Source organism: Halyomorpha halys, unplaced genomic scaffold, assembly GCF_000696795.3.
Source record: "Halyomorpha halys isolate HHAL.00 unplaced genomic scaffold, Hhal_1.1 Scaffold375.1, whole genome shotgun sequence".
In the NCBI taxonomy this organism is placed as follows: domain Eukaryota; kingdom Metazoa; phylum Arthropoda; class Insecta; order Hemiptera; family Pentatomidae; genus Halyomorpha; species Halyomorpha halys.
In genome coordinates, this window is record NW_027105275.1 from 277,996 (window position 1) to 295,803 (window position 17,808).

Sequence of the window (17,808 nt, forward strand, 5' to 3'; positions counted from 1 at the left end):
TATATTGAATTCAAATTTTGATTTTGTTCAGTTAATCAATAAATTAAGTTCTTGAATTATTTTTTTCCTGTATTACTGTTTCAATTTCAATTTCTTTTTATCTTATTCCATGTTATAAATTTGAATTATTTTCTTGATACTCTTCACATGGTTCACGTTATATCTGATTTCTTTGCCCAATTGTATGTTTTTTTTTAGATTTTGGCTTCTTTTTTTTTTTGTTCACTCCCTTTCAGTTACAAGCATACCAGTTTCAAAACGAAATTGTAATACCTTTTTTTGTTTCTTTGTCTCAACATTATTTTTATTTATTTCTGATTTACCTTGCATCTGATATACATTTTCTCTTCTTTTTTTTTTTTAAGAAATAAAAATGTCCTGTTTTCAAATTTCAATTCTTATATTTGTAAAAATATAGTCATGTATATTCATTGAATAAAAAACAGTGAAGTGATTTTGTTTTTTTTAATATTTTATCCGAATCCTTAATGTATTCCAAGTCTATGTTAAAAGGAATAAATGTTTTCATGTGTATACTTTTTCAAAATATGTAGGTATTCATTAGGAATGTTTTGTGATGGGTGGAGATGTAAACAGTGAACAAAGGAACTTCGAATATAAACATACTGAACATTCTAAGTCTGTTTGTCCATTGTTTCCATCTCTACCTATCACAACAATTCCTGATGAAAACATGCATTGTGGATTGAAACGTCAGCAATCATCTATTAATGTGTTATATATTATATTATTACTTATTACATAAATCGAAACTCCAAAATTATTTTGTATCTTTTTTTTTGAGAATATTTTATGGTTGAAATGATAAACAAGTTAAAAAAATTTTGACTGTATCCACACTATGTTTCTTATATTATTTGAACGTTAATTAATGATCTTCCTATAAAAACATTCTCTGTTACAAATTACTTTGTTTAATAAGAATGGTCTGTGCTGTAAAATTATATGTATATTGCAAACACTTTATGATGTGAAGGAGTTATAGTAAAGACAAAATGAAACTAATTGCTAATCAATCGTTTATAGTTTCTAAAAACATTTCTACTCCTCTGAAATATAAAAAGCTTACTTAACTATTTCATTACATTATAATTTAGATTATAAAATTTTTAATGAAACTCAAGATTTAGGACTAATTTACTTAATATTATTCATACTATATATATATTTTTTCTTATAGCCTTATAGATCATTTCAATCTTTCGCAATATTTTCTAACCTCTCAACACTTAAGCGCTCCTGTTTGTCTATCTTAGACCATCATTTTCTAATTTACAACATATCGCTTACTCTCATGGTTTTTTTTTGTTGACCTATATCTTTTATTTTTCCCATATAGTCTTTGGACAATATCAGACCATTCATGATTCAATGATCTACCCTTAATGGACACATTTCAGCTGTAGGTCATGTTTATCTTATCCTCTTCTCATTGTAGGATGCCTACTGATTCATGAGTTTTCTAAAATAATCCTTATATTTCTCCCCCTTTTCAGCTTCCTTCAGTTCTATTTTTAGGGTATTGTTTTGTAATGTACTGTATTTTGATAGAAATAATTTATGTATTTCTACTTCAATCGTAATTTCTCAGGGATATCCAGCATATTCTTGATCTTCCTTCCATAGAAAGTTCCTGTGTAGAGAGTCGTAAGCTGCTTTGTAATCTACTTACAAAACATGTCTCTCTCGAACTTCCCATTGTTTCTCAATTTTCCTTATGAACTCCTTCCAATTCCGAAGATTAATCATTATCTTATGGGCTAGGAGGAAGAGCCCTATGGTGCTATGTTTCTATAATTACTATGTTCAAGTCTGGATTATTTCTTCAGTATTTACAGATTAACTCAGTATGCTTGATCTGTGGAACTTTTTTCCAGTTTTCAATATAGCGTTACATGTCCTTGAAATTATGCTTGAGGCACTTGTTAATAGGTAAGCAGGAGTTTCAGCAGAGGCTGAAATTTTGGTGTTCAACGATTTATAGGTTTGTGGAACTTGATTGATCATCGTAGTTCTTGAACACCTTATCTGATGGTTTGCTTCATAAAAGTATGACCAACATTGCATCTAGTTTACTAAAAATGAACTTGAGGAGCATCAATCACAGGAAAATTTTAAATACGTTTTAGAGCTTAACAACATTTAATAATTTTTTTTACCTTCATTTAAGGACCACACTAATGTCTACTAATAAGTAGTGAAATAATTTACATTTCTGAATCTAATCACTAATAATATTACACATGCTTTTCATAATAAAAACCAAAGATATTCTAATTGTTGTTGGCAATTTCATTACTGTTACTGAATTTACGGTTTCCTTCTTCGTACTTTATAAGTGTACTTCAGAAGTCATATTACTACTCTGTGAATTTCATGTTTTTTTTAAATGAATATGGTGTTATTAATTTTCGAGGATAAATTAGTACTTCTTAACTATCAATGTTCTTATGAACCATGCTTTGATGTGTATAATGATGGTGAGATTGTTGACCATAGATGTGATAAAGGAGAATATGGTTGTCGGTATAGAAATATAACCTGGCATAGTGCTTTAATATTTTTCAAAATTTTGTCCTTTGTTAAATACCTTCAAACCTACATCAGGTTTGAGCATCTATGACAAGTGACAGATCTCTCCACCAATTTCTCACATTTCGTTGAATCAACCTTAATGAAGGTCTATAGCTTAGGCCAAAATGTCAGCTCTCATTAATCCTTTGATGTTTTTATCAAGTAGTGTATATTTATATAATAATCTATAATAATACCTTTTTACAAGCCTTCAACTTGAAGGTTTCTCTAACTAAGAAGGGTTTTAGTTGAACTTCCTGTGGAGGCTAACCATACTGGAATGTATGGGACTGGATTTACTGGTCTATATAATCAGGAGTGGATTCAGAGGTAGTTTTTTTTTGGAACGGGGCATCAAGGTGGCCATGGAATTTGAGGGATTAGAGATTATACCATTATTTTTAAAAAATATTTTTATGTAGGTATTCTTCCTTTGTGGTTCCAACCATTTTTAATGTCTAGTGCATATTTAGAGAGGAATATAAGAAGGATGGTTTGTAGAATTCTGTGATTTTTCTGTCTCCAAAGGGATTGACAGGAAATTACAGTAATCTATAATCTAATGGCAAATGATACATCTTAAACCAATTTAAAACTGTTATGACCTTGATTATGAGTCCAGCGACCACTAGACGATATAAGTAGGTTATGAGTTTCCATCAAATTAAAAAAGTAATGAAATAATAGAAGTTTAATACACTTATTTGTTGACTAATAAAATGCATAATTAATTTTAAAAATTACATTTACCAATTTATTATTTAATTTAAGTAAATGGTTTTAAATTTTTTATTTAAAAGATGTTAAAAACATTTATCACTGTTACACAGGAGTATTGGTACTTGTAGTTATATTATAAACTTATTTGTTTTTTCCCTCTGGTCATTTTGGGAACAAAATAACACCTTTTCCTCCTCAGTGGATCCACCACTGTACATTACCACTTCCATACTACAACCATTTGGCTAGGCTGGCCCCCTATATATTTATATGTTCTAAATTTACCTATGAACATAGCACCCTTGAATATTGTTTGAATGTTAAAAAAAAAAATTATTTCCTTATTTTTTCTAGTGTTAAAAGTAAGTAAAATAAATCTATATTCTTTAAATAACTATCTACCCACTCCTTGGCCGCTTCAAGGGCCTGAAGCTCCTCCACTATTTGACTCCACTCTTTGCTATATTTGGTAAGCGTTCTACATCTTCTGATTCCCATTCCTCTCAATAATTTTTCCTTGTTATCTTTCTTTCTACTTTAAGCATGTATGGCGGCTCCTTATTTTTCCTCCTCCTGGCTCATCTTCCAGAAGGTTCTTGGGTGTTCTACTTACAAGCATCTGCCCACATATCCTTACCATCTGAACTGGTTCTTTCTAATGATGGTAACCAAATATGGTTCCCCAATTATTTCTTGAAGCATATAACTTCCTGATCCTCCAGTTGCCATTCTCACTGGATGGCCCGTATATTTCTTTAATACCTTTAGTATCCTTTCAGTTTCTTTGGTGACAAATTATATTTTTAAAATTTCAATTTCAAAAATTTTAGTATACATATTTCAGCTATATTTGTACTGCTACTGGTTGTAGGTTAGGTTGGCCAGTGGTAAATCTTGGTGTGCAAACCTAAACCTTTATTGTTCTATTTATAAACATGGTTCATAATATTTAACAGTGCTTTGGTCTATTGATGTTTCACCAGTCACATGACAATGTCTCTCCATATCTCACAATCTCTCTGATAATTGCAAACCATTATCAAAATATGAGATGACCTTAGCCCTGTTGGTTAGGCCTCATAATTTCAATGACATCTGGAGTACAAAATAAAATCTTTTCCTGGTAACTACTCTTGCCTTATTTCTTCTAGGTGCTCGTTCTTTGCTGTGACAAGAGCTCCCAAGTACTTCCCCAATTTACAGTCTCTTCAAAATATTTCTAATGGATTTCTCAAGGACTTTATATACACCTATATACCGTGTTTTGGTCGTTCAGACTCTCTAGCCCACTTTCTGTAGCCTCCTCGCATTCTTAAAAAAATCCCAGTGGTTAATCTGTCAATAAAGAACCAATTAAAAGCTTAATTTCTAGAAATTAAATTAACATTAGTTGGATAATGATCTAATTGGAACATAATCAAAATATAAGATTATATCCAACTATTTGTTTAAAACCAAAATAAAATGATTTTACTTATTAACTGAATGATTGTAGTGAATTTTAGGATTTATTACTTTGTTAAGACTTTTGTGCATAAGAAATACAACGGCAGTGACACTTTAATGTAAAGAAATGTAATAATTTTAAAGTTATGATTGATTGTGAGTGTGTTTATAAATATTAATAATATAGTATTGTCATTTTATGTTATTATATGATATGATATAATATTTTCAGTATATGATATAGTATTAAATAATGTCAGTATTCTATACTAGCATTTTTGGAAATAATGCTCAGTTAATTTACTCCTGTGCTGATTCTGGTCTTCTACGAGCCTTCGCTTTCCATATTTTTTGTGTACATCTGTTCTGCACTTGTTTATTTGTAGATTGATATTGTTTGGCATCAGCTGATTCTTAATTAAAAACCTCCTCTTTATGTAGTACTGGAACTATTGTACAAAAAATTGACTTATTAAAAGCAAGCTAAAATTTTATGGAGAGGTTCATAATACTGGGTCCTGTAAGAATAAACTACAGTTAAAATATGTACTTACAGTTATTAGAAATAATACACAGTGAAGTAATCTTCGGAGGCTCTGACATATGTCCGGTTTCACTTTCTTTGTTGAAAAAAGTGTTCTATTTTAAAAGAGTTTCAATTTTCTTTGTGAACACTGAAAATTAGCTTGGTATGAGCTATAAAATCATTAATATTCCAGTGTCATTAAGGGATTTAGACTTATTGAACTTGTTGACCTGGTTGAAAGGTTTTTGTTGTATAAATCTATGTTTCTGATTGTATAATTATTTGTGATTTATAAACGATAAGAAATTATACTAGATATTAATTAGTCACATTGTATGTTTAAAATTTCAGTTTTAAAAATCCTCGGTCTCATTTCAATTTCAGCTACATTGGTACTGTTACTGGTTGTAGGTATCCCAGGAAGGATCTTGGAATGAAAGATTGCAATTCTGGAGAATACAACAACCAACGATTTGTTGGTTTATCTATAGATATTGTCTATAGATGATGTTAGATATATCTAACATTTGCTTCTGTCTTAATTAATATTTTATCTACATTTAATGAATTATTTTTACGTTTGATGCATATCTGAGGTATCCCACATAGTTCAAGTTGTTTGTGGCTCGACTGTGGTTTTTTAGTTCCTTTTTCCAATCCTTGACAGCTACTTAGAGTTTGTCATTTACTTGGAATTTTGATACTGCTTGATTTTTGCGTCATGTTTTGGCTATCCCTCATCAAGAGTATGTTCATTGCCAGTTTTCAAAAACTTTCTGTTTTTGAGAAGGGTTCCATTTCCGGATATGATACAATCTCAGGGTTTTTCCTTATCTTATCACTGGACCTTTTTCCCACATCCCATTCCTTTGAACTCTTATTTCCCACCCAAAACCCATTTCCATCATCTTGTCGTGCTTTCCTTTTTTTCAACTCCTCGATCGTAATAATTTTTGTGATTTTTTGTTGAGGGAAATTTTTATTTCACCTGTGTTTATTCTTCTGGGTTTAAGAAATTATGTATGATTGAATGAATGAAAATAATTTTATTCTGGGATGTCTAGTCCCATAAGAGTAATTACAATGAACATTTAAGTGCCAATTGTTGGGCTTATAATGGTTTAAAAACTAAATGTTAAAACGGTTAAAATTAAAAAAAAAGTGCTGAAGTTTCAAGCTTATTATTTAAAAATACTCATAACATAAAGTAAAAATAAAATAATTGACAACTTTATATTGCAAAAAGTATTAAATAGAATATATTAATAAATAAAAAAACAAAACAATTAATATGTCTTGTTTCATTGCTATAGATTTGAGGTAGATTGATAGTTGAGGAGATGAAGAAATAATGTATGTTTAAATGAGGGTAATGAGGTGGCTTTGTGAGTGGGTGCGGGTAGGGAATTCCAGAATGAGGTAGCATCAATAAGGATTTTTTGAAGGAAATCGTTCTATGAGAAGGAATATAGAAATTTGTGGGTTGAGATCTCATATTTAAGGAGTGAACTGAGGAGCAGGGGGTAAACAAATCAAAGGTACAGGTAGGCTTTTTAATTTAAAGGCTCTAAATACATACAGACCTAGGAAGTATTTCTGACTGAAAAGAAGGAGGGAGAAGATACTTTATTTTAGTGTACTAGCTGGATATATGAGAGTGTCTAGGGATCGCAGAGATGACTTTTATAAAACAATTCATTAATCTCTTCAGGTTCATCTCTTGCCTACCAGAGAATCTGTAGAACATTTAAGAAGAATAAAAGGATAGGTAGATTTGTAGGTCATCAACATGAAAGTGGTATTGTGAATGGAGGATAGAATCAGGGAGGTTGTTAATCTATATTGAGGAAAGAGTTTGTGAGAATGGGAAGCCCTGAGGAACACCATGTGTTAATAGAAGGGAGGAGGAAGGGAGTTTATTGGGAATTGTGACAGTTTTGAAGCGAAGTAATAAGAAGGAAAGAGACTATTTTAAGATACTATTTGTTAGGGAGAGGTTTAGGAGTTTGAAACAGAGGATTTTATGATTGACTGAGGTGAAATTGAAAAGAACAAGGATTTGTTTGAACAGGGACTTTGTTCAAAAAGGCGGACTATGGCTTTTTTTCCAACTTCCAATGACTTTTTTTGAGAAAACAATTATAAATGTGTAAGATAATAGAAAAGATGATAGGCAGGCATAGTTTGATTAGCAGGAATTTGTTCAGGATCATAGTCATTAGTTCTGGATTTTAGGACAGATGAGAGTAAGTCTTCAAGGGAAATCCCTGAAAAAAAAAATTACAGAATCAAAATAGGTTTGTGGTATAGAGTATGGGAACAAGTTCGGCAAAAAAGGAATTTAATTCGTCCGGATAAACTGGATAATCATTACAGGATTTGGAGTTCACTATGGGCAGGTTTTTACGGATTTTCAATTGCGAGTTAGGATCAGGGGCTCGGGATAAGGAAGATTTGTTGGGGTTTCTTAAGGATTTGATGGAGGAGTAGTTCGGAGGTTCTTGTGGCTGCATCTCAAATTAAATAAATCCGAATTTGCAGGGGAAACGAACTTAGCTACCGACTTTATGTGGAATGTCTCTGAAAGCAGAGGAATCCCAGGTGACCAAATCCCGATGAAGTAACCAATCTGAATTCTGAATGGCAATTAGGTATAAAACTTTCTCTGTTGACTGAGTTAGTAAAATAAATGGACTACAGAGAGATGTTAGAAGTAATAAATAATGATCACAACCCACGATTCAATATACAATTTGGCTTTCTTAATAAGAAAAACAAGTAATGACAAAAAACAGATTAAAAAAATCACTTCTAATTTTTTTTTTTACGAAATAAAAAAAATCTCCATTTCCTAAATCTTACTAGGATGAGATAAATTTGATTGGAGTTTCTGAAAATTAAAGAGTTAACAACTATTTTAAACCTTAGACATTTTTTTATAACTTCATAATGAACTTAAAATTATTAAATACTGTCGGATTAGGTTGCCTATTCTTATTCTTGATTATCCCTACAACTACTACAGATACCTGAGATTTTCTGTCTCAGTCCTAGTTGAGACACTCGCAAGAGGTAGATGATTTCGTGATTTCATCGTCTTCACCATTTCGTCCACCATCAGTCCGGACGAGCGAAGCGTTGAGAAGGCAACTGGACCCCAAGTTTAAGAGCTTGATTATCCTAGTTAAAAGGCAGATATTAAAAAATAATTGCACACTTTAAATGGCCTATAATAGGTAGAAAGACCGCTAGATTATCAGTTTTGTTCCTGCCAATAACAACAGTTAAACAAAAGAAACGATACACACCTTTGCGATTGCCTTAGAAAGAGATCGAGCGGTTTCACCTTTTTCCGATTCGAACGCTTTCAGAAAAAAAAAAATTATGAAGAAATGAAATGCCAAATGTATACATTAATAATAGACGATTTAACATCAAACAGACTATGAGTAATTGTGACGATGATTACGATAGTTCTTCTATCATCAATAAGCAAATGTCATCAACTACTGCTGGACCAACAATAGTTGGTGAAAATCGATGTAAAAAGGTAAAAACCTGTTTTTACATTAGATTGATAACCTCATGAGCTGCAGAAGCAGTTGTCCGATTTCGGCCAGTTCTGCGTAAATGCAATCACGAGATTTGTTTGAGTTAACTAAGATCTTATTTAGTGGCATCCGAAGAAAGAAATATCATTTCGTACACCAGGAGCTGTAAGTCATGGTTGGTGGGTGTCAAAGGTAACTAATGTATTTAAGATAAATTTCAACATTTACAATTTAAAATTTCAGTTATCAGATAGGGAAAAGAACTCTTTAATAAAATTATCTAGTTTTCTTTTTCTATCAGAAAAGCAGTTAAATCACCTTCTGATCATGATTTCTTTTTTAAACTTAAATCAATAAATTATAAGGATGTTCCTGAAATCTGTAAAACTGATGTTAAAAATTTGTCAAATCATCTCTGGTACTTTGCTCTTTGAACTGTGAACCATCCATCCTTATTTGATGACAGTGTCCTAGCCACGGTACAGATTAATGTGCTTTAGGTTATGCCGGAAGCAGATAGATGTGAAGAAAAAAAAAATCAAAGTATATTCTCCATCAAATTAGGTTTAGAAAACAAAAAAAAATTTATCTCTTAAATAACTTTTCGTGTTTTTCATTTCATGGTCGATGCAGGCCACTTCGCTGTCATCTGCTCAAGCTGAATTTTTGCAAATATTGTTTTATTATTGATTGGAACTAGATAGAGATACGGAAGCTAAACTTTTGGAATGTCATAGAAAGAAAAAAATACGGATCACTTCAATGTTGATTCATTATGTTTTACTTTAAGTTACCCTAACCTCAAAGCCTATTTTATCTTTGATGTTCGTTAGTAAACGTTATAAGAGATTACGTAATAAGTATGAATGTTTAATTTTAAATGATTATATAACGATGGTTGAATGTAAGGTTTTTATATTTATATTAATTTTTCTTTTGTCTGTTTTCTTCGTTATTTTCATTAAACTAAGTAATGTAGAAACTATTGAAGAGCATATGCTTTTTAATGATTTTATTGAGAATTATAATAAAACTTACAAATTCGGTTCAGATGAATATGAATCACGATTTAAAACATTTCAGGTAATCAATTCAATGTTAAATAAATTTAATCTTGACCAGTGGATTTTCTCCCTTCACCACAACAGTTTTAGTTTTATTGATCTGTCAATTATGTAATTTACTTTGTTACATCAGCAGATTATATTTAGTCCCCACTAACATCTGAAACGTTGTAATGTTGTTTATTATTTATGATTTTCTAGTTGTCAATTACTTATACACATAAAATGTGCCATTTTCTTTTTTTCCCATTTTATCTATCCTTGATAAGGAATACTTCCTCTAACAAATGATAATTGCTCAGTGAAGTTTTAAATGAAATATTTTAGATTTATTATTATTTTTTTTTTATAATTGTAACAGTTTTAAAGATTAACTAACTTTATTAAATTTTAGCTTGCCACCAAATTTCAGGATGAATTTGGTTTGTTAGAATTAATCTATCTATAGTGTGTCTCTTAAAAGAAAAATTACAGCATATTTTTCACCACAATATATTTATTAGTTCAACAAAACTTAAGTAAACATTTGGTGCCAACATTTTGTTGATATCGTTTAGCCTGCCCACTTACTTCAATTGGTTTCAAGATGTCAACTAAGATTGCCACAGCAGCTTGTGTCATTTGAGTCAAGATGGGATGACATAAGAGATTTTGGATCAGGCATCTCAACATCAGAACAAAATACAACAGCGGTAACTTTACTAGTGGATGTGAATGGAGACGGCAGTGATTATGAAGAAGAAAAACTTAGGCAGCTTCCAAAACTTTTTTGAAGATGACAAGTTGTTTCTTCAATCATTTCGTAACAGTTTTAAAAAAGCTCAAAATTTGGGTAAGAGCAGTTTAGAGGAAATCATGGTTCCCTTTAATTATGGTAGCTTAAGGGGTGAGGCCTGACCTATAAATTTTGTGGTCCATTGGGTAGTTAGCTCCCATTCAGTGCCTTACCCCAATCACCTAGTGTAGAAGAAGGAGGGGCTTGTGGAAGGATGGAATTATGAATGGAGGAAGAAGAAATGAACTCAATAACAAAGAAATAAAGAATAACTCAATAAACAAAGAACTTGTCAGTCAATAACTCGAGGCATGAAGACCAAGATGTTAAGATTGGCTTAGGATATTAATCAAGGCAATTCATGAGGGCATTTCTGTAAGACTATGAATGCTGCGGAGGTACCTATAGTAAATTGGGAAGGAGTAACAAAACAGTCAGAGATGGCCTGTTAGCTCGGATGACTTAAGGTTCTGTATGTATGCATTTGTGTTCAGGTGCAGAGGACGTCTGGGTGCATTACTCCGTTATTATTGCGATTGTGTATTTGTCTGTTAGAATTTTTGAATGAGAGGTATTTATTGTATTTGAAATATACAAAATATTTAAAGAAGTTAGTTACAGATAATGATTTTTTTTAATGTTCTTGTAATTTTTTATTGTTTCATTTATATGTTACTGCAGATGATAAATGTAATTCACTTATGAATTTAAAGACCTAAGCAACCAATTGGCTCATCTTAAAAGGGAATGTGTAATTTTAAGTTATTAAAAGCTAGTAATATTTGAATGTTTCTCAAATAAGTGGTGAATTTTTTGAATGCTGTTGCAGTGTTTTATCCTTTCAATCTCATGGAAATGCAAAGCATAAATGTAAGCCATTAGTCAATGTAAAAACCAAAGAAACCAAGAGGTGTATCTTAAAAGGCAATAAATAATTTAAGGTATTGAAAGCTAGTAACTATTACATTTTTTATGGACTTACCAAACCTATTTTTTGAGATTTTAAAGCAATGGTGATTTTCTTTGGGATTATTGTTTTTTGTGACAATTAATCAATGTTTTGAAATATTTTTACTAGTGACCATAAAAAGGTATTATACTAGCTTAGTGGAGTTGAAGTGAGTTTAGTTTCACTTACCTAATTATAAATGGTTAGATGAGTGCTACACAGCCCTTCATAAATTTTGTATTTCAGTTTCATTGATTCTATTTGAAACAAAGAATCCCCTTGAGTTCATAATTAAAAATAAATCAATTACTTAATGTGCTTATATGTACAAATAACTAAAAATTATGCTCATTTACCTTGTAATTCTTTGCTATAATTTTCTATTTTTAACCATAATTATTCTTTTTATCCAAAAATATATCTCTATTGTTTACACATATTTTTAAAAGGTTCTTACATTTTACAGAACTTGATTTTCTATAGTATGTATTTTGAATTAAAATAATTGGAAATATAATTTAATTTCTTTCTTTTGTTTATTTTAGAAATCTTTGCTGCAGATTGATTATTTAAATGGGGTTCAAAACAATATTGCTGATACTGCTTTTTATGGGATCACTAAATTTTCTGATTTGTCTAGTAATGAATTTGATGACCGATACTTAATGTATGAGCATAAGAAAAATTCCCATCCCAGAAGACATGTTAGATTACCAAATATGAAGCACCGATCAAAGAGAGCCATTACACTACCCAGAAAAGTTGATTGGTTTGTTTTGTTTTTTTACTATTTTTCTATTGATTGAATCATTTCTTAATAATTCTAAGTATTAAAAGGTCCATGGTATGATTAAGAATAACAATTAACAAATAGTTTCAACTATTTATTTATAGCCGAATATTTGAAACTTTTTCTTAATTGTTTTTCTTTACTCGTACCCGGACCATTTCCTTCTAATTCCTGTACTATTCACCATTTATACATAATAATTCTAAATATTATTATTGCATACATACATGTACATTCTTGTAGAAATGATTTTCTGATTGAAGTCATAAAAATTTTTATAATTGTAGTGATTTCTGTATTGTTGAACAAGTCATGCCATTCTTTTATATTGTTAAAAGAACTGAAAATTTGATGGTAAACTTATGCCTCAAATATCTGATGTTATCTCTCATTTTCGAGGCTGGCTATATTTCCGAAATATTGGAGAGGGTGAATGAGGGTTTAGTGTAAAAATATCTTCTTTCGCCTTCAGATCCGTATACTTGAAAATAGGTTCCTCTTTCTGAAGTAACACTTATTGCTGCCCACTGTTTTACTCTGCCACTATCCTATTGCAGTATATTTCTTCTACTTTAAATACTAAGTTACTTTTGATCTCAAAGTGATACATTTGAGTATCTATTCAAAAATATTATTCAAATGTAACTTTCATTTGGCTCAGTTTTTCCCAGAATTCATATACAGTGTAATCTTTGTAATCCGAACTTCGGTACTCAAAACACTCAAGTAATCCGAACTGGTGTAAAAAAAAAAAAAAGTTACTTTTCTTTTGAGAAAACTCAATAGGCAATAACATTTTTGTTTTCAAATAAAAGTGCATGTGTGTAAAGGACATTTTTGACTTCCTGATCTATAGGCAAGTTATTGTAATCATGAAAAGAATTATGATTCAAAAAAATCAAACTCCATTACCCTACAATTCTATTCTCGTACGTAGTTGCTGAACAACAAGGAATTCTTACGACATTGAAAAATTTGATTCTCAAAGATGTGTTATTCTTAGCTGCAGTTTAGGAGGCTGTTCAGTCAAAGATCATAAGCAATCCATGGAATCCATTGTTGGTGTAAGAGAACATTCATGAAGTATCAACATACAACAAGAATGAAGCCAGCTGACAGATGATTTCGACCTTGATTAAAAGTATAAATCATGATGCTTCAGTGAATGATACAGATGTTGATGAATGGGTTCAACGTCGTGAGGAGAATGAGTTCACATTTAAAACTGATAAGGAAAGTGTACAGTGTTAACAGAAGTCTCTACCTATGAAGAAGAAGGTGGAAGGTGAGGAACCATTGACAATGAAGCATGAAAAAGTAGTGTCTCATTTCAATCACTGTCTGAAGTGGGCAACCGAGAATGATATAATGTAGCTGCAAGTCTTTTTCTTACAACCTCTGAGAGAAGAAATTCTACAGGAATCCAAGCAAAGAAAAAAAAATTAATTTTTTAAAACTTCAAACTCAAATTTCTAATGAAATATATTGACAAAATTAAAGAAATAAAAATAGTTATGTACATTCATATTTTTGAATTTTTATACACCTTTTTTCCTAATACTTTCTGTTATATAAACTTTTCAATCACCCGAACACCCCCTTCCCTCTGCAGCAATTAGTTTGGATTGCTATGATTACTCTATACTTGGTTCTATTTTCATTTATGATCAGACTTTAAGGTTTAGTTGTTAAAACCAAAGCTTTGAATGATTCATAAACCTAATTAAAAGAGCGTACTGTTGCATAAAAGTAGTCTTTTTTGAATGCGAGAAGTTGCACTCTGTTTAAAGATAGTACTGGTAGTCTTGATGTTAAAGTTCCTTACCACTTTCTTCAGAGTAAGATAAAAAAGGCTACAAGCTAAAATGTTTTTGCTTTTTTTGAAAAAACCTTTTTGAAAATAATGTTTCAGACTTATCTTCATAGGTTTGTATCATGCACTCTGAGCGTATATGGTCATCTTTTTTTGTTGAGTCAGTTGTGGGATGTCTCACGACGTTTATATATCAGTCAAATCAATAGCTGATTGAAAGTATGTGGTGTGTTTAACTCTGGATACTCTTCCTTTCTCCAAGATTGTTCATTGTTAAACCATAGCTGCTTTATTTCTTTTTTAGCATATCCCAGTTTCCAGGTTGTTCCAGAATCTTCAAATATCATAAGTATTAAGTATATCAGGTCCTTTTGGTTTTTAAAAAAAAACTTCTTTGGTCTATAGTTCTGTACTGTGGTTGATTCATTAATCTTGACCTTATATGAGAAGTGGTGGGAAAATAAATAGAATCCACTTTTGGTCCTCTGAATTCACGGTTGTCTGTTATAATTCACATGTCTGTCCCTAATGAGTGTAGGAACAATTAGTTTTACCACTTGACTGATGTAGTCCTAGTACCTTTTTTGAATGCCCTTATGTGGGAATAAAATGCTTGCAATGAAAATGATTCTAGAAGTTGTAAAGTTCATGAACCTTTGTCAAGTATTACTGAACACAGAAGAATTCTCTATGACAAAAATATAATTCTCCTTCCTTCCTACTTTTGCATTCATATCATCTGCAATAATATGATAATTATATGTTAATATGAAAATTCATGTCGTAGAAAGAATAACAATTGTGTGTTGACTCTATTTTCTTGAAAAATAACATAAACTGGACATCTGTATCACCTCTTTATAAGTATGAAGGAGATAGTTACAATTTCCACCTTCACCTACATAAAAAAAATAATATAAGGAAAAAATATAAATAAAATAAAGTATGTCTTCCAAAGGTTTTATTGTCAAATAATTCTCAGTTAAAGTAAATTGTTTGTTTTATTAAATATGTAAATATTTGTTATTCAGTAATGGTTTGATGTATACAAACAATGATAACCTTTTAATGTTAAAGTGCAAAAACTTGTCTCATAGTATCTATTTAGCTTGTAATAAATTATATGATTAAAATATTGTTTTTTATTATTCAAAGGAGGAAAAAGCAGTGTGTTACTGTTGTAAAAAATCAGTTTACATGTGGTGCCTGTTGGGCTTTTAGTGCTATTGAAACTGTGGAATCCATGGTGGCCATTAAAACTGGGAAGTTAAAAATGTTTAGTGTTCAGGAGGTATATTATTATTTTATTTATTTTTGTAGCCATGTTATCAAACATAATGATTTAGTAAGTAAGAGAATTTGTTTTTAATTTATCCATACATACATACATAGATGGTGCTATATCCCATCACCTCCTCCTAAAGCTTTCGCCATTCAATACTATCTGCTGCAGCTGTTCTCCAGTTTCGGACTCCCAGTAGAGCTCGTGCATCTGATGTCACTGAGTCCTCCCATCTTATATTTGGGCCTGCCAACCTTTCATTGTCCATGCATCTTTCTGGACAGCATCTTCCTGGGTATCACCAAATCATCCATACTTGTGATATGACGGGCCCATCGAAGTCGTCCCATCTTGATAAATTTGACCAAGTCTATATCCTTATAATGGCCAGCAAGTTCGACAGTTCTCCTTCTTCTTCAAATTCCAACCTCTCCAATAGGACCAAAAATCCTTCTCAAGATTGATCTTTCAAAGATCAGAAGTCTATTTCCATCTTGCTTCTTGAAGGCCCATGCTTCTGATCTATAAGTTAAAACAGGGCGGACCAAGGTTTTGTAGAGAGTGATCTTGGTCCTGTTAGAGTGGAACCTGCCCCTAAAATGCTTTGCAAGGCCAAAGTAGCACCGTATCATTGCTATCCTCCTGTTGACTTCTTGAGAGATGTCATTTTCAGAGTTGATCTCAGACCCGAGATAGACAAAGCTGCTTACCTTTTCGAAATTATATGGTCCAGCCTCAAAATAACTGGTCCCTGGTCCATCTCCTCCAACTCTCATGTACTTTGTCTTAGCTTCATTAATGTGTAGCCCAAGTTTCTTTGCTGCGTCTTCTATGGCCAAGAACAAATGTCTTAATGCTTGTTCCGATCTGGCAGCAATATCAAAGTCGTCAACGTACCCCAGAAGTTGAACGATACTGTTAAGAAGGGTTGCGTGGAGGTGGAGTCCGAATATACACAATGCTTTCTCTCCAGCGAAGTTGAAAAGAAGACAGGTTAGAACATCCCCCATCTTACACTGCAGTTTGTATGAAAGCCCTCCGAGTAGTCATTTCCTACTTGTACTCCACTCTTCGAGGGTGACATCATGTTCACGAGACATATATTGGCATATTTAATATTGGGATATAGGGGCATTGAAATTGATTTTAAAATGAGGTTATGGAGCTCGTTTCTCAGTTGCATTCCTCCATAGCATATCAGCTTGAATTGCATCCAGTCCCAGAGCCTTGTTGTTTTTCATCTTCGCTATGTCCACTTCTATGTCTTCATCATCCGGTGACTCGGCATTGTTAGAGAAGTCGTCCTCTTCTCTGGCTATTTCTCCTTCAAAGTCCTCTTTTTGAAGCACACTGCTGAAGTGCCTAGCCCATCTCTTCAGGATTTCCTCTCTCTCCGTCAACAGGTTCCCATTCTTATTCTTGGACTTAGTTACTTTTGGTTTGAAGGCATTACGGCCCTCATTCACTTTCTGAAAGAAGAAGTGAGTGTCACGAGATGTCCTGCAGTTTTCTATGTCCTTCATCTTGAAGTTCTCCCATGCTCTCTTCCTTCTCCTATGCAATCTCTTTTCCTCTCTTATTTTATTTCAGTACGTCTCCTGTGTTAGACGTGTAAGACGCTGGATAGCCTTCTTATATGCTTCATTTTTCTTATTTGTTGCTGTGATGCATTGTCAAACCAAGGAGACCTCCTGTTTCTTTTTTGCTATTCAAGGATTTCCTCTGCAGTAGTTTTCAGCGCTCTTTAAATTCCCGACCACTGGTCATCCACTGTGTCATTCCTATCCCTTAGCTCCTCCTCCAGCTCTTAGTCTCAAGGTTCACACACTTCAAGATCCTTCAGTTTATTAACATTGCATTTCCTCACAGCTTCCCTAATATCCAAGTTCTGTTTCATGATAATCTTGGTATGTATACGGGCAATACTGAGGTAGTGATCCGAATCCATTTTTCTCCTCTATATGTTCTTACTTCAGTTAAATTGGACCTCTGGTGAGAGCTGATTAAGATGTGGTTGATCTGACTGGTAAATACTCCATTGGGTAATCTCCCAATCGCCCAGTCTGGCTCCCGGGACAAACTCCGTAAATTCCTACCTCCTACATACTTTCTCATCATTCGTTCCTTTCTCATTGATAGACTTTTCCAAGTAAACCACAATGGTTCCTATTCATCCCTCTATTCTCAGTCCGCTGGTGTTCCTCAAGGTAGTATCCTTGGTCCCATCCTCTACACCGTCTATACAGCTGACATTCCAACCAATCCTAACACTATCCTCACCACGTATGCCGATGACA

At 32.3% G+C, this 17,808-nt stretch overlaps 1 protein-coding gene across 1 annotated transcript in view; it reads left to right on the plus strand.

The window, feature by feature from the left end:
* Positions 1 to 9,732: 9,732 nt before the first annotated feature.
* The window catches only part of LOC106681938 (cathepsin O), a 16,412-nt gene continuing 8,336 nt past the window's right edge, over positions 9,733 to 17,808 (plus strand). Inside the window, exons 1-3 of the mRNA XM_067050228.1 lie at positions 9,733 to 9,921; positions 12,172 to 12,395; positions 15,385 to 15,520. Coding sequence (XP_066906329.1) covers positions 9,733 to 9,921; positions 12,172 to 12,395; positions 15,385 to 15,520 — 549 coding nt within the window. The remainder of the gene's footprint in view (positions 9,922 to 12,171; positions 12,396 to 15,384; positions 15,521 to 17,808) is intronic.